The 16,234-nt window shown below is 41.9% G+C and overlaps 2 protein-coding genes across 14 annotated transcripts in view; one reads left to right on the top strand and one right to left on the bottom strand.

Moving 5' to 3' along the window:
* Positions 1–1,497: 1,497 nt before the first annotated feature.
* On the bottom strand, positions 1,498–7,062 carry LOC142405332 (microtubule nucleation factor SSNA1-like). 12 transcript variants are annotated; one of them, XM_075492573.1, is made up of 3 exons: positions 6,328–6,476; positions 5,288–5,446; positions 1,499–4,973 (listed from the first exon to the last, which is right to left on the bottom strand). In XM_075492573.1, the coding sequence occupies exon 3, from the start codon at positions 4,904–4,906 to the stop codon at positions 4,562–4,564; it is 345 nt and encodes a 114-aa protein (XP_075348688.1). In that variant the 5' UTR covers positions 4,907–4,973; positions 5,288–5,446; positions 6,328–6,476; the 3' UTR covers positions 1,499–4,561. The 12 variants fall into 12 exon arrangements, with proteins under 12 accessions (XP_075348691.1, XP_075348692.1, XP_075348689.1 ...); XM_075492571.1 differs by having other exon boundaries at positions 6,265–6,391; XM_075492568.1 differs by lacking the exon at positions 6,328–6,476 and adding an exon at positions 6,015–6,174.
* The window catches only part of WAC (WW domain containing adaptor with coiled-coil), a 63,681-nt gene continuing 53,661 nt past the window's right edge, over positions 6,215–16,234 (top strand). Inside the window, exons 1-3 of one of the 2 annotated variants that reach the window (XM_075492564.1) lie at positions 6,215–6,346; positions 7,130–7,166; positions 8,597–8,792. In XM_075492564.1, coding sequence (XP_075348679.1) covers positions 6,330–6,346; positions 7,130–7,166; positions 8,597–8,792 — 250 coding nt within the window. In that variant the 5' untranslated portion in view covers positions 6,215–6,329. Of the gene's footprint in view, positions 6,347–6,856; positions 6,993–7,129; positions 7,167–8,596; positions 8,793–16,234 lie in introns of those variants that run through there. The other variant, XM_075492563.1, reaches the window with a different exon arrangement.

The following is a 16,234-nucleotide window of genomic DNA, read 5'->3' as shown; positions in this document are numbered from 1 at the left end:
TTGAGATACTTAACTCTGAAATTGCAATCCAAGACCCAGTCATCTGGGTTTAGATTATAGCTTGCTTCATTGTTTGAACAGACAATTCTTTGGGTGTTTGAAGATGCCTAGTCTTCCTAGTCTGAAGACTTCCTAGTCCGAGGAAACAAATCTCTTGCATTCACCAAGTTAAGAGCCAAAAAATTGCCATCCCTCTGCCTAAATTCTCCAACGTCAATCTGACACACATGCTGAGTGCATCTAATACACTGACAGGACTTAGGGTTCTTTATAAAACCCAAGTAGTTCACCAATTACTGTTCATAGGAGAGCTACCAGGGTAGGAAACAGCAGCAACGCATCCTGCATGAGTGTGGCAGTACCCTCACCCAGCAAATGGGAGGCTCAGATTCCACAGCCTCCTGCTGGAACTGGCCACTGTGTGGCTGAGCATGCCAGTTTGTGCGGCCAGAACAGGAAGCAAAAATGTAGGTTGTCTCTGTAGCTTACTTGTCAGTGGACTTAAAGGAGGTGGGGGGGAAAGTCCAGACTTCTGGTGAACCTCAGGTGATTTTTAAAATTTGATTTACTGGGTAGCAGGAAACATAGGCAGTAGCTCAGTACAAGCACACTTAAAGCAGACAGAAATTAAGAGGAAGTCCACCTCTCTTTCTATCACATCCCCTCATGCTCCAGTCTTCCCGAACCAGGACTCCACATCCATACCTCCTCTTTATTCTCCACCCCAAAAATTAGGACCCATCCCAATCCACTCACCTCTGTTCCTGTAAGGTGATTAGCAGAAACTGCCTGTGGGGAGCTACCTGAACTGAAGGGTAGGCATCTCCACAGAGACAGTTATGGATTGGGAGCGACTGCCTGTTGTGGTTTAGCCTCAGTCGGCAATTAAGCACCACACAGCCGCTCGCTCACCTCCCCCCCCCCCCCCCGCCCCGTGGGATGGGGGGGTGACAGAATTGCAATGAGAAGGAAAACAAGAGAGGAACAAAACCGGGGGGGGGGGACGGGGGGACGGGACGGGACCCAAGTGATACAACCGCTCACCACCCACAGACCGACGCCCAGCCAGTCCCAGAGCAGCGATCACTGCCCCCCAGCCAACTCACCCCGTTTATATACTGAGCCTGACATCATATGGTATGGAATAGCCCTTTGGCCAGCTTGGGTCAGCTGTCTTGGCTGTGCCCCCTCCCAGCTTCTTGTGCACCTGGCAGAGCATGGGAAGCTGAGAAGTCCTTGACTAGTGTAAGCACTGCTTAGCAACAACTAAAACATCAGTGTGTTATCAACATTATTCTCATACTAAACCCAAAACACAGCGCTATACCAGCTACTAGGAAGAAAATTAACCCTATCCCAGCCAAAACCAGGACACTGCCTGTATATGGGACTTCACCCAGTGGTTCATACAACCACCTCCACACAGAAAATTACTTTCAACATACCACTCAAAAGCAGTTTCTTTGGTAACCACCAAACTCTATCATACATAATAAACTTAGTTTACTTGGCAGAGTCAACACTCAGATGTTTTGAAAAACCTGTTGATCACTAGAGTTGTATGTGCTAGGTACGTATTTAAGAAGTATTGCTATAAGAGCTGGGAATCGTCACCTCCAGTTATGTCCTGTTATTTGGAAACCAGATGGAGGTGCCACTACATAAATTAGTGGATTAGGACATTAGACCAGTGCTCTAGATGCATTTCAATGGAGCTTTGAATCAAGCACAGGTAGGAGTTTCAAAAACTGTGTCTCCTCACATACCAAATAAGCTACAAGACACCCAAAGCACTTTAGATGAGGCACTACATTTGGTCACCTGAACTTTTGTCATCCTCCTAGATTGTAAACACTCAAGTAAATTACTGGATCAAACCCAGAGAATCATACAAAATCAATATAAAAATTAAGTGAGGAATAAGCGTGATGCTTTAAGTTTATAGCTTGCCTTATTTCAGGCAAACTTTCTGTTGCAGGCTAGCCCTCCAGAGCTGCTGTAATCTGCAAATTATCATTTATGTTCTAGCAATACTGTGTATTAGTTTAGTTTGCGTATCTTCTATTCTAAACAAACTGAAGCTGTTTAAGAAAAGCTATTTATGTCAAGATTTATACTACCTGAAAAAGCAGTGAAAAAGGTTTACCACTTCAATAAAAGGACACAGTAAGTTCATTTGGGTCAACATAGAATATAATGGTAAGAGCTATTTTTGAGTAACAAGTCTGCAGGTGCACTTACTTCACAATGACTGCCACACTTGGGAGTTATTCTACAAATCGGCAAGCCCTAGGGATATGATATTACTGCTCTCCACTTGTGAATCTGAATTTAAACAGAAATTTTACAGACTGGGATCACTGAATGGAATTCTAACAACATTTCAACTTCTTATTTGAAAGCTGGGAGGCCCCAGTATGTGTAAATACTAGCCAACAGTTACATTTTCCCTTAGTTTTGTAACTTAAAAAATTCAAGTATCTCCAGTATTTTAGTTTTGACACTGTAATAGCTACACTTAGATGTAATAATGGTCATGAAGTAGACTTCTTTAAAAGACTTACAAAGCTTCTCTTAAAACTTCTTTAGTTTTAACAGCCTAATTAGAGCAAAAAGAGGCATTATTTATAATATATGATTATTCTAAGGCAAACAAACCTGTAATTATTGTCTGAGACTGATAATACAAGAAATTAACTGTACTGTTCTCTATAAATGAGCTTTCTAGGACACAAATTTTTTTTTCCACAGAGACAATTTCAAGTTCCCTTTCAGGTAATAAGAAGCAGCAGCTTACATATGCAACTCTAAAAAAAGTCCTTGCTCTTTAGTTAATACCTTTTCCTGAGTCTTCCTATTTTGAGGTAAATTAGTTACTACTACCAGACTAAGGGAAGAGAGAACGCCAAGAAACATCCAGTCCAATAAATCACTTCTTTGCTACTAAAAAAATAGCAACATTTTTGTGTTTCACTTCAATATAAACAAGGCAGTCCTGAATACTGCAGTACTATAACACTAGCAGTACCCCTGAGATTATCTAATTTTATCACCTCAGCATTACTCGAGGGAAGTCACTGGGAATGCTATACAAGTAAATTGTTGATTAGCTCAGTCACACTAATCCTTGATGTAGCATGGCAACCAGAAAAACATAAAATTTGCTTCATGTTATTGGTGAAGAGCTATTACTGAAACTATTCACATCTAAATACCCTTTACACTTGCTGAGAGACACAGTTATCAAGTAAGGAGATTACAATTGCACTTCTTTCAATTTAGCTAATTGGTATAGAATGAAGAATTGACTACAAGATGCAGCTTAAAAATAAAGTTATTGCTGTAACACATGAATGAGCAGGACAAAATGTATGTATATGTACACACACACACACACAAACACAGAGAGGTTTAGTAACCACTAGAAATAGAAAATAGGATTAAATTGATATTTCTGCCATGCTGTTACCTCCTCCCAGATCTCTAAACTAGGTTCTAGTTTAAGCTCATCTGTAAGAATGCCCGACAGCTGCAAACTTCCTCTAATCTCATTTTCTACTTTCATTTGTATTTATTTCTCTCCATTTCAGGTTGTTCACTATTCTTTACAATCTTATTACAATTATTTAATAGATCAGCATAGAGCTAAAGGGCACTAAAAATAAGATTTCCAGAAGTTCAATTATTGGTTTTTAGCCAAGATTATCTTCTTTGGCCTTGTATTTAACTCAGAATTTTTTACTGAACCCCGGTAGTTTTTCAGGACTTCTAGACACTACTGAAATACAGTCATCTTTTCCTTATCCATAAGTGGATTCACTGGTCCGAGCTCACACAGTGTAGCTGCCTGCAGTGCTAGGTCCTGCATGTGGGAGGCATGCACTTGCACCAAAACCTGTTTCACTATAGTACGCCTCCTTTCTAAACAAGGCGTTTGTATGGCTTCAGGAGATCCATGAACCATATATAGTCTTACAGTTTAAGCCTCAATGCCCTGCATTAGTTATGTTTTCTCACCTTATCTCTCCATTATTCCAGGTAAGTAAGAGATGATTGTAAACAGGGGCTGTCTTTGTGCATGCATCAGACAGAACTCCAAACTCCTAGAGGAAGCTAAATCATTGGTTTCCATTTGGTCCCTAACAGTAAAGCCTAAGCATTTGTAAAGCGAGAAGAAGTAGTATCTGATCTACTTGCACCCACTAGTTTTCAATCAAACAGTAATTCACTGGTAGCCATCTGAAATTGACCAATAAAACAGGATTTTTTTTTCCTGTCTTCAGAATAGCCTTGAATCATCACCATGTCAAAATCGACAGCCTCACATCTGCCTCAGCTACCTATGTGCAATATAGGTTTGTAGTGTTTAAGTAATTAGATTTTTTCTTTAAAACAGCAACTTTATTTCATCTATTGTCTAGCACATTTAAAAATAATAAACATACAGAAAGGTTGGAAGAAAATCCCTCTCTGCTTATACTGTCATTGTAAGGTTCTGTGGCTAACCACATTTCTCACCTAGTGGAATTTTAGCACTGTGGAGTCCAAACATTTGACTGTTTCACGTTACATTGGTTTTCAGTTCTGGCATATGCTTTAAGCTTCCCACTTCCTTCTTCAGGACATTAAGCAAAGTTCTAGAACTATCCAAAATCTTCATGTAAGCAGCTTCAGTTTCAGCAAGAATTTTATCAAGCTCATTCCGTGAAGCTACCTTTTGGGCCAGGTTTTCACATACACACTCCAGTTGTTCACTCAGGACTTGGATTTCATGCTGGAGTTTATTTTTTTCCTCTTCTGCTTGCTGGATTTGTTTGTTCAGCTCTTCTTTTTGCACACACAAGTCTTCAATGCATTTCACTAGCTCATTATTGTAACCCTGAAGAACAGCTCCCTGCTGAGTCATCCTCCACTCCCCTCCCTGAGCTCTGCCACTGCTCCCTGAAGTCCCCTCAGCAACAGCCTTCTACACTCTAAAAAAACAAGACAACAAAAAACAGAAAGAAAAATTCTGTAAGAGAGTTATCATGAATAATGCTACGCTAGCACAGACAGCGCCACGGGGAAAGATGCTCTGTTTAAGGTTAACATGCTAGTCCCAAGTTGTGCCGCATCTCTTCACTTTTCAGGAAAGGGGCAGGACAAAATTCGGCATCTACACTATACCTTTACTGAAAACTGGGCTCTCCTATGATACCCTCATAGCAATGCTCAACTCTGGTATCAAAAAACTTCTATTATATTTTATAATATCTTAATACCATTCTGAATATATGATGCTTTGTACCTCAGACTTCGAGGGTTTGGTTAGAAAAAAACAAATGGCCCTTTCCTAGGAGAAGGCTCAGCAGTCACCACCAGCAGCGGCATCCACTCGGCCTCTGATGAAGGGGATCTTCCTCGCAAACTGAGGCCCAAGCTTCCACTTCAGAGAGCCCGGATCCACCTGAAGCAAACCTATCTGGCACTGTTGGCTACTCACGGGCGCCGGGGTGACAATTTTACGGGTGTGCCGAGACGCGGACGAGCTGCTTGCTCGCCGGAGGCGGCCGTTAGCGCCCCTCACCCGCCGACCCCCACCCAACACCCCCAGCCCCCCCCCCCCCCCCCAGCGGCGGTTTCACCGCGCCCAGGCCGTTCTGCCGCCAGCGCCTCGCTCCCTCAGCGGCCGGGGCTGCAGCAGCCTGGCGGCGTTTCTTCAGAGGCCGGCAGCAGAGCCTCGCCACCGCGGGTCGGGAGAAAACCGGCGCCGCCGCAGGGGCCGGGCGGCAGGGCACAGCCCGACCCGCGCCGCCACCTCCCCAGGGACATTTTAACAACCTCGTCACCGCCGAGCGCTTCCTCGCAGAAGACGAGCCGTACACAAAATGGCTCCTGCCTATACATCAAGTCCCTGGGCGGAAGGGGAGGAGGGGGTAGGTAAGACGAGACCTTCCCTTTCCTATCTCACGGCCGGGCACCGCTCCCCCCACCCCGCCGCTTCTCTCGCAATTCCCCCTATTGCCCCCACCTGCCTGGCGTTCCCGCCCTGTCGGCTCCCAGCGAGAAAGCCGGCTGCCCCGCCGCGGCCCAGCTCCCTCTCGGCTCGGCTCGGCTCGGCCCGGCCCGGCCCGCCCGCGCGGGGAAGTGAGGCGCGGTGCTGTCGGCAGCGCGGCCCCCCGGGCGGCGGGGGCTCCCCTCGGCCAATCAGCCGGGCGCGCCCGGCCAACCGCTGCTCCGACCGGCAGTGCCTCGGAGCCGCCGGGTGAGGGGTCACGGAAATACCCGAGCGTTTCCGAACGCGGCGCCACCCTGACGGGAGCGTGAAAACATCTCTACGGAAATAACCGATGTTTTCCGAAGACAGGTAGCGTTCGGGAGAGGAGGACGAGGCGGGCCGGCCGGTGGGAGGAGGAGGGAGGGAGGAGAGTTACGGAACGAGCCGATGTTTGCCGAAGGGAGAGATTGAAGGGCGTTGGGCTCGGCGGAGGCAGCCGATGTTTCCCGAACGCAGAGTCGCCCGAGAGCAAAGGGGACAGAGGGGACGGAGCGTGTCGGAAAGAGCCGAAAAGAGCCGACGTTAACCGAGCGCGGCGTCGCCCGAGTTTCCCGGATGTAGTTGGAGGAGCGGCGGCGGCGGCGGTGGCGGCGGGCGCAGCGGGGGGAGGAGGCGGCGGCAGCAGCAGCGGCGGCGGCGGTGGCGGCGGAGTCCGTGCTCCCGGAGTGTCTCAGCGCGCGCGGAGCCGAGTTGCTGGCGTCTCCCCTCTCGCTGTGCGCGGAGGAGATGGGCCCGTGAGCGCTGCGCCCAGCCGAGCTGCCTGAGCCGCCCCCTCCCTCCCTTCCCCCCTCCCTGCCCCCGGTCGGCGGCGAGGCGGAGCGCTGCCTCCCCCTCCTCCCCCCTCGGCGCCTGTGGCCCGGCCGCGGCCGTCCCCTCCTGGTCCCCTCACACTCACACACACAGGCCGGGCATTGATGGTAATGTATGCGAGGAAACAGCAGAGACTCAGTGATGGGTAAATCCCTTCCTCCTCCTCTGGCCCTTGGCCCCGCGGGGTCTCCCCCTCCCCTCCGCCATGTTTGGGCCCCCTTCCCCGGCGGCCGGTAACGGTTGTTCGCTAACGTCTCTCTCTTTCTCTCGCTTTCTCTTTAGCTGTCACGACCGCAGGGGGGACTCGCAGCCCTACCAGGTACCTCAAGCGCCGGCCGCTAGGCCCAGGAGGAGGAGCAGGGGAGGAGAAGGGGGGGGGAGCTACTCCAGCGGAGGCTTCGGCCGCCGCCGCAGGCCGCGGTGCAGCAGACGCCTCGGTCCCGTCCCTCGGCGCCGTTTCGGGCCCGGGGGGAGCGGAGGGGGGGGCGGCGGCGGCCGCGCGCGGAGGGAACGGGGCGCCGGCGCTCTTCTGAGGCCTGCGGGGCCGGGGCGAGGAGGAGCGGCCTAGTGCGACCCGTGTAGGGCTTGGGCCTAGGAGTCGGGGAGGGTACGGTACGAGGGGCGGGAGAGCGAGCCGGGGTCACTTGCAGTGGAGTGGAGATCCAGGGGGAGGTGAGTGTTTTCCTTTTAAAAACAAAAGGCATCTTGTTCTTCCCCCACCCCCCTCCCCAAGTCCTTTCTTCTCCCCAAAACTGCTGCTGTGGACTGTAACCTGAGCAGGGCATGGTTTTAGACCCTGAATAACTGGGGTTGCTAGTAAGGCTTAATTTCTGCAGTTGCCAGCTGCTAGGCATGTTCAGAAAACATCGAATCCTTAAGCTGCTGACAATAACCTCAGTTTCTGTAAGGTGGATATGTATTCCTCTGCTGTGTCTACTGAAAAAAACAGTTCTCGGGGTGTGAATCTGGGGAATGCTGTATGTTGTGATACGGTTCTCCTTAGGGCACAGAATTGAACTGTTTTATTGTATTTCTGTGTATTCGTATCACTGTGAAGTGTAATCTGACAGTCCAAGGCAGCTGTCAGTGACAGTTCATGTAAATGTAAACATTTGCCACTCAGAAGCTCACACTGCAGAATCAAGCAGGTCAAAGTGAGGCAGAACATGTAATTTTTGCTAAATACTTCAAAATTAATCATCATATTACATATTTTGGGCCCCCAGAATTCTAGGGGGTTTTTATTATGTCTGCTGCAGGGTTGCTAGTAGTGGAAAAACCTTGCAGAGAAGTTCAAGGTAGTGGTGAAGCTGAGTGGCCTTGACTACAGTATGGTGGACATGCTCAAAGTTTACACTGATTCATTGTAACTTTCTGTTTATATTCTTAATACCAGGTGGAGACTTGGGCTTCTCCCAGAAGTGCAGAAGTACTGTGGCTAACTTACTGCTGAAAGTGTGTAGTCCATCAGTGAAAAGACAGAAAAATTAGGTTTTTCTTAACAGCAAGTGTTATGTTGGATGTAATAGTGGGAGAAAATGGTTTGAGTTCTAATTACAGAACTTGTTGCTTTAATGTAGGTAATTAAAATTAGAAAGACTAATGCTGATTGTTTAAATAGGAAATGAAAATTAATTAACTTTAAAAAGTGTTTTGGAAAGAGATCTAAAATTTAGAAATAACATTTTAACATCAGTTCTGTAACTTCATAGCTAATGTAAATGCCTATTCTCTTGTGATCTGTTACAGGCTCTTAAATACTCATCCAAGAGTCACCCCGGTGGTGGTGATCACCGTCATGACAAGATGCGAGACACCACAGATCCTTCACCACCAAATAAAATGCTGCGGCGCTCTGATAGCCCTGAAAACAAATACGGTGACAACACAGGGCACAGTAAAGCAAAAAGTGTGCATACTCACAGAGTTAGAGAGAGGGATGGTGGTGAGTTATCTTTAATTAACCTTTATTTAAGCAGTTATTAATTTCTCATAAATATTAAAATTCAGCCATTATCACTCAGGTGATGAGAGTGTAGCACTAGATGTGCCTTGTACGGTGCCTGGAAGACTGCAGTAAAACCAAAGTGCAAGTTTCATTGGAAGCAATCGTTTAGGCATTGTAACACCTATTAATTTTCCTATTTTTACAGGTGTGGTATTTTTTCTTATAACCACAAAGATTAAACAAACATCTCTTTTTTTAAACTGATATGTCTCACTTTTAGACATACTGCAACATTTGATGACATTAAATAGTGTTCTGGATTTTTCACTAACAATAAATATTAGCTGGTTTAGAGACTTTTTTTTGATAACTTTGTGTATTGTGGTGCTATACTGTGTAGTTACGTGCTTTTAGACCAAATGCCATAAGAAGTGAAAAAAAGCTTCTTCATGTTTAGCTGCTGTGTAGAATTCTTAACAATCAGAAAATGACAATCAAAGGTAGCACTTACCAGAGCCTTTCTTGGCAGGAGCCTAGAGAAGAATGTTCACAGTCAAGTCAGCCTCCTGTGTTTTTACAGGATATTATAGGCAGTAGTAATATCCCCAATATTTTTAAACTGATGTTATTTTCTATCCTCATTTCCTAGAAAGAGTAGGATTTTCCTTTTAATAAAAAATGGTAACAGTTGCAGTTTAGAAAACCCCGGTTACTGACTGAATTTGGAAGCATGTTTTCTGTTTTGTAAGTACTGTATTTGGTCTCTGTATGGAGTTATAAAGTGAAGTATTCAAGTAGAGAACTTAGAGCTTTAAATCAGTGCTTTTTTGTTCTATATAAAGTTAACCACTTGTGATGTACAGATATATTTATTGCTACACTATTGTTACTTGCTAAAGTAAAATAAAGAAAATATCTGTAAGTACCTTTTAGGAAATACCAGTTCCACACCACAAATGTGTTTATGGTACCCAAGTGTTCTTACAATTCCTATTTGTTTTTCCTTCTTTGAATTTATACGGAGGCTCTGTAGACCACTGGTAATGTGATATTATTGTGAAGAAGGATTATAAAAACAGGCATCTTTTGTTAGTACACTGATTTTCATTATATCTAATCATACTTGAAAGTAGAGTAATTTCAGAATTAAATGCATTTGCAAGGCCAGTAGGCTGCTATTCTGTGCTATTTTTTAGGACACAGAGGTGTCCTCTCTTCTTTCCTGTTCACCTGTCCAAAGATACTTGTCCTACATATTCTTGCAATTCTGCTTAGTTTTGCTACAATCAGTAATTCTTTCTGCTTCAGTGGAGCTACCTTTAGTGGAGTTATGCATATATGAAAACATTTGGTGGATGAGGCTCTATATGGGGAGTGTATTTGCTTATTTGTGTGTTGGAATTGTTTTTAAGATAGGAAGGGCATTCTGAAGTTCTCACTGAGTCCAGCTGGATTTAATAGTTGGGGAATGACCTGAAGCATGGATGTATACAGTAAAGATGAAGGAAAATTAATTATTTGCAGTTTCGTAAGTGGAAGGAACACTATCCCACTGTCCCTTCTCCTTCCCCAAGCTATTAACACAGTGGAAAATTTCCTTTATTCTCATCTGAAAGTGGTCCTTTGCACATCGTCTGTTAATAGACTGGGAGAAGGAAGTAGGCTTCAACAGTCTGAGGGAAATTACTAATTTTGAAAGATGAACCTTTGTACTATTTAATGGAAATAAGAAGTTATTTTTTTAATGTGTTGTTAGTAAGGTTAGTTTGGCCCCAGTTTCAGCTTTTTAAAACATATTCAAAACAACCAAAGTTGTGTTAAATCCTGTGTATTGTATTTAGTAAACCAAAGCTGAGCAGATGTGAGCAGGAGGATATCAACTTTGTCTTTGATTTACTGAATCTTTCTGTCAGTATGAATTGAAGGTAGGTGTTAGAATATAGGTGAAATGCTGTCGTATTATGGACATTTGCATGTTGCTAGTATGCAAAAGACATAATCTAATAATTTACTGTGTTCTCTGTCTGTTGAATTATATTGAGGTACTGTTATTGATATAGTATTCCCTTAGTTTTGCAATTGCAGACATACAGTGGAGAAAAGAAAAAAACCAAATTTTTAAAAAATTGCTAACATTTTTCATTGAAGTCCTAATATGACTGAAGAGTATTAGTTGGCTTTGCTACTGTAGTTTTCTGGCTTGTTTTCCTTTCTTTTTATACTCTTCTGAGGGGGGGGGGGGAAGTCTGTGGTGGTTTTTTTTTTGTAATTGTTGTGCATTTCATTATTTTAAAATCAGTGGTGCTTGATTTGGAACTACTACAAAGGTGTTATTGCCTTCCTATGATTGAGCTGAATTTAACAAAACAAACCTAATTGAAAAATCTCCAGTATTTATTTCCTCAAACTGCATTAAAGTCCCAAACAAACAATCTCTCTTTCTCTCATCCCTTAGAAAACAAAACAACAAAAATCTGGAGTATTACTGCTGAACATAAAGCTGAATTAACCTAATCTCTCCCTTTCAAGTCAATGTTTAAAAAGTCAGTCCTGTATATCTCTTGGTGATTTTTGCTCTGAAGTGAAACAGGAAGATTCAGTGATGTAGCATGCTGATACTTGGGACTCATTTAGTCATGACTGGATCACTTTTTTGTGGTAAAGACAACTAGCTAAATGTCATTTAAAGATTTAAGTGTACACATATAAAATGTAAGAGCTATAATTAAATTGATTGAAAATTAGTAACTAAAAAATGGTAGAACCTCCCCCTCTGAATATCTTTGGTACCCGCATAAAGGTATTTGTTGTTACAGGTTATTTTTGTACTGCTCATGGCAGAATCTTTTGTGTTTGTAGAACTGTAATCCATGGTAAGAAATTCAATTGCTTTCAATTAAGGTTTTAAAACTGTGTTATGGGTAAGCCCTCCATACTGATAGAGTGCAAACAAAGCATTTTTCAAAGTTGCTTACTGCATGGTTTCTGTGGAAAGAGACTACATACAGAGATGATCGTTTCTCTGGAGAGAGACTTCCAAGTTTACCTTGGACTTAACATGGTAGAATACTTGCAAGTTTTTGTCACATCCCTGGTTTCCAAAGAGTACTTGTACATCCAGCATATCAAAAAACTGCAGTAACTTTGTTGTTGCTTTCAGGTCCTTGTGCATGGGGACATTGTCTCTGTATGCAAGTGTTTAAAACATAATGAACAGCTACCCCCCTCAGTGCATCTCTTATTTATAGGTCAGCTGCTATAGGCAAGTGTGGAGTTTGAAGAGATTAGGGGGTATTATGAGACCAACTCAAGTGTGAAGTTCCTTAACAGTAACAAATAGGGACTTAAAGCTCGCATTGTTTACAGGGAATAGAACTACGAAGGGCCTTGTAGATGTGGAAGAGTGTTTCCATTAAAGAAAAAAGGGAAGTACAAAGATTTGAGGGTTCTCATGCTCGAGGATGGACAGACTGAGGGCATAGATGATCCTTGTAGGTCTTTTTAAATGCATAAATGAGGCGGTATTTTTGTATAGGGAAGAAAACAAAGAGGTCAGGTAAGTAAGGTAGCTTTGGGAATGCTGTAAGGGAGATATATATATTATTTAGGAGTAAGAATTGCAAAATGCAACCCCTGGTAAAAAAGGGAAAATGATGTTTCTTTCTACTTAAATATATGGAGCAGAATGACCGACTAAGATACATAGTAGAACTTTGCAAAAAAAGTTCATTCAGTTAAGCCACATGTACTCAGTTGTTTCTTATTGTGAATAAGATACTGAGTGTTTTGCTACATTTATGTTTAAGAGACTTTGAAAATTAATATTTGCTTCATGCCATGATCTTACTGAATTGTTTAAAATAACAAATGGCGAGCATTAATGTACACAGCATGAAATCTTTTGCTGTATTGTGTGCTATGTAGGCTATTTTCATTAAATTTGATTATAACTTGTGATATTTAAATTCCAGAATATAACTGAGCTCTTGTGAATGTTTCTTTTGCATGTTTTGTTTTTAATTGACAGTTAAGAATATTGTCAATGACCACTGTTACTGACTGTAATACAGTTCTAAGATTCAAAATCCTACTGCTATTAGAGACTGAATAGAATATTTTAAATCATGACTTCCTAGTTTTATCAAAGTAGTGGTGGGAGCTTCTGTCGTGAAGTGTTGGCTTGCTTTGTTTCCAGTGGTTCCTGAAGGAGTTCAGAGTTGTCATAGCAAAGGGACAGCGAACAGCCGGAAACAGAGAGCTAGCTTTTCTTCCCTGTCTTGGCAACCCTCGCAGTAGAGGAGGACAAGAGGCTAACTGCTGATTAAATTAGCGTGATCATTGACCAGCAGTCAGAAATAAACGGGGCGTTAGGGCAGGTACAGGAGAGCGAAAGCTGCCTGGGCAACATGCATTGGAAAGAGGAAATTGCAGGGTAGGTGGAAAGAGGGAAGTCTAAGAGTAATGAAGCATAGCGAAGGGTTGAGGAAGAAGCTGGAATAGATTCTATCTATTTAGTTAGTACTAACTGCTGTTAATGTTAAAGTAATTATTCATTACTGTGAAAACTGTTTCCTCACTATAACTGTCTGGTCAAAGCTGGGATGAGAGAAGTCTGTGATCACAAATGAGAGTAGGCTTTCCATGAAACATGCTTTGAACACCCCCTCCCAACATCCAAAGTGTAAAAGAGGTGATTCACTCCCCTGTTCCTTGAATGTTGGCTGTTTGGATGGCTCTAAAGGAGGTGGGGTTTGGTGGTTTGTTTGTTTTTTAGAATAAATACAATTGCTTCCATGATCATTCATTTCTTAGAAGCTTTTCTCTGGATTAAAAAAAAAAGGAGATGGAAAAAGTAGGTTTCTGTGGTTTTCTAATTTTGATAAAAGCCTTCTTTCAAGTCTCACTAGTACTAGTACGTTCAGTTGGGAGGGTGTTAATTTTAAGTTTGCTTTAAAAGTTCAGAAGTTTTAGATAGAAAGTAGCTTTACATTTACTCAGTATATTTGGTGATGTTTCTGAAGTGAGTTTTTGCTGGATCAGTTGTTTAACCATTTTTTTTTTGTTACTCTGCTGTGAGGATCTCTAATAGAAAAGACATTGGAAAGTATGTGATCACAGAATCATAGTAAAGGATATAACTTGTGTGTGTACTTTTTTAAATTTTGAGGTTTAGAATGTTAATGTTCAAAATTGCTTTTGAAAAGTAGCTGCAAAGCTTGCTTTTAAAAAGCACAGGATGGAAGATGTAAAATACTAATTTTATATTATTGATACTAGAAAGAATTGTGATATTAATATGATGGTATTAAATGCTAAGTCTTTATGCATTTAGGTGGGTGGAGTCCACTGTGTTTCTTTCTTTCCATGAAGTTCAAGTATCTGCTGTAGGTTGTGAGAGTGAAGATGTATTAATGGGAGACTTTATCCAAAATGGAAGCTGCAGCAAATGGCAATAAGCAGTGCTGTTCGTTTGTAACCTATTGCTGCAACCACTTCCCAAAATTCATTGCTGTTACGACTTTGACATTGGGAACTTCCAATTTCACTTACTATTTTTACTTTCTTCTATTTGCTAGTATATAAAATACAGATCTGTAAATAGGTCCTCTGAAGGTTTCCCATTACGGTTGATCTGTTTAAGGAAGTACGTATCTTTAAGTGTTTTAAGGACTCATAAACTTAGTTTTTGGATTGTAAGTGTAACATGTTCAAGTCAGTCTAATAGCTAGACCTGGTAAGCTTTTGTATGTAAGCTTATTTTATGTTTTGGAAAAGGGAAAATACTGGCTATATACCAGATTTGTTAAATTTGCTTATCTTTGGTACATAAGCTAATCCTAAGGGAATGATTTTTACTTAGCATCATGCTTTCTTAGCATAATGCTTCTAGCCTCTGACTGCAGAAATGGAATATACAGCCTATTAAACTTGTACTTTTGGGTTACTTTTCTGAAGGTGAGAAGCAGCAATGAAAACTGTTAGTTTCTGATGAGCTGCCTGCTGCTAGGCCATAGTAAAGATAGCAATTTGTAAATTATCTAGTTTTTTTTACTTGGATTACTCTGTATTCTCTAATGGCCCCCGATTAAAATTAGTTCCTTAACCACTGTTTGGGACACGGCTGCTTTCTAAGACGAGAAATACTGTTTATTGACAGTTTACATTTGTTTTCCCTGCTGTTTCTACCTATTCTATATAAAGTATCAAGTAAGCCAAGTATCATTAAAATTGTGCAGGACTTGGAAGAGAAAGCTCTGCCTCTGTTTTGGCTGAGGGGAGGTGATGCTGTAATAACTTTGCTGTGGAAAATAGTAATTTAATGGCACTCAACTTGCCGTGTTAACTACATTTGTTTATGAAGTCAGGCTTTTATACAATTTCATAGGTATTTCCAGGGAAAAACCTCTCAATGTACAGAGAAATTGTTCCTTATATAGTTCTTCAGTAAGGAAAAAAAATTGTACTGGCAATGAATGGCAGTTCTCAACACTGATGCTTCTAGGCTTATGCTTTGTCAGTAGTTTGTTGTAGTGTAAAAATGAATCCTTTGCGGGCTTAAATGTAGCACTTGAAAAGAGAGAAGTATTTCTTTATATTAAGTAAGGCTGTTATCCTTTTAATGTTTTCTCTTGAATTATGAAGGGGTCACCAAACTTTGTTGTACTTACAGCAGGGAACACCTGTAGTCAACTTTGATTTTAGAAGATTCTGTTTCCTTTCTTGAAGACCTTTAACAGACTTCCTAGCTTTTAACAATAAAATTACCCTAGAAAAAGCATGTAAGTTCACTAGCTGTTCCTTTATCCAGTAATGTTTTGCTAGTAGTAAAAGAATGCTGTGTAGTTCTGGGCTTCTTTTGCTTATTTTACACATTTTGTGCAGGTTTGCTTTTTTACTAAAGTAGTGTGGTTTTCCATTTGAAAGCACTAGCCTAATCATATTAGGGAATTCATGTCTAGATTTTGACATTAACCTGTATCCATTCAGTACTTTTGCCTATTAAAAAATACTAACCAAAGCAATTGTGGCTTACCAAATTTTTGTTGAATATTTTATCCCTTTTCTGAAATCAGAACTTTCTGCCTGCAGTTGTATGCACAGGGAGTAATCTTAGAATTATACTGTAGGCTAAAATTTTTATTTATTGAAAATTTTTTTGGAAGTGTTGCTTTGTGAAACAGTATTTTGAAATTCATTCATCTGTAATAAGTGGAGAGTCTATGGTAATGAATATATAGGCAACAACATTACATCAATTTCTGAAGTGTAAGCTTCTAAAATAAATTGCTGGTCCTGTAAATTTTAAACACTTCCTAAATTATTCAGAGACATCTCTTGAATCTCATAATTCACCTATTTTCCTGCTGCAGAAAGTTTTTTCTCAGACCTTCAACAGGGAAAAAAAACCCAAAACCAAAAAACCAAAACAAAACAAAAAA

The sequence above is a fragment of the Mycteria americana genome, chromosome 2, assembly GCF_035582795.1.
Source record: "Mycteria americana isolate JAX WOST 10 ecotype Jacksonville Zoo and Gardens chromosome 2, USCA_MyAme_1.0, whole genome shotgun sequence".
In the NCBI taxonomy this organism is placed as follows: domain Eukaryota; kingdom Metazoa; phylum Chordata; class Aves; order Ciconiiformes; family Ciconiidae; genus Mycteria; species Mycteria americana.
Note: the sequence above shows the minus strand (reverse complement) of the source record. Positions and strands in the feature narration are given on the sequence as shown.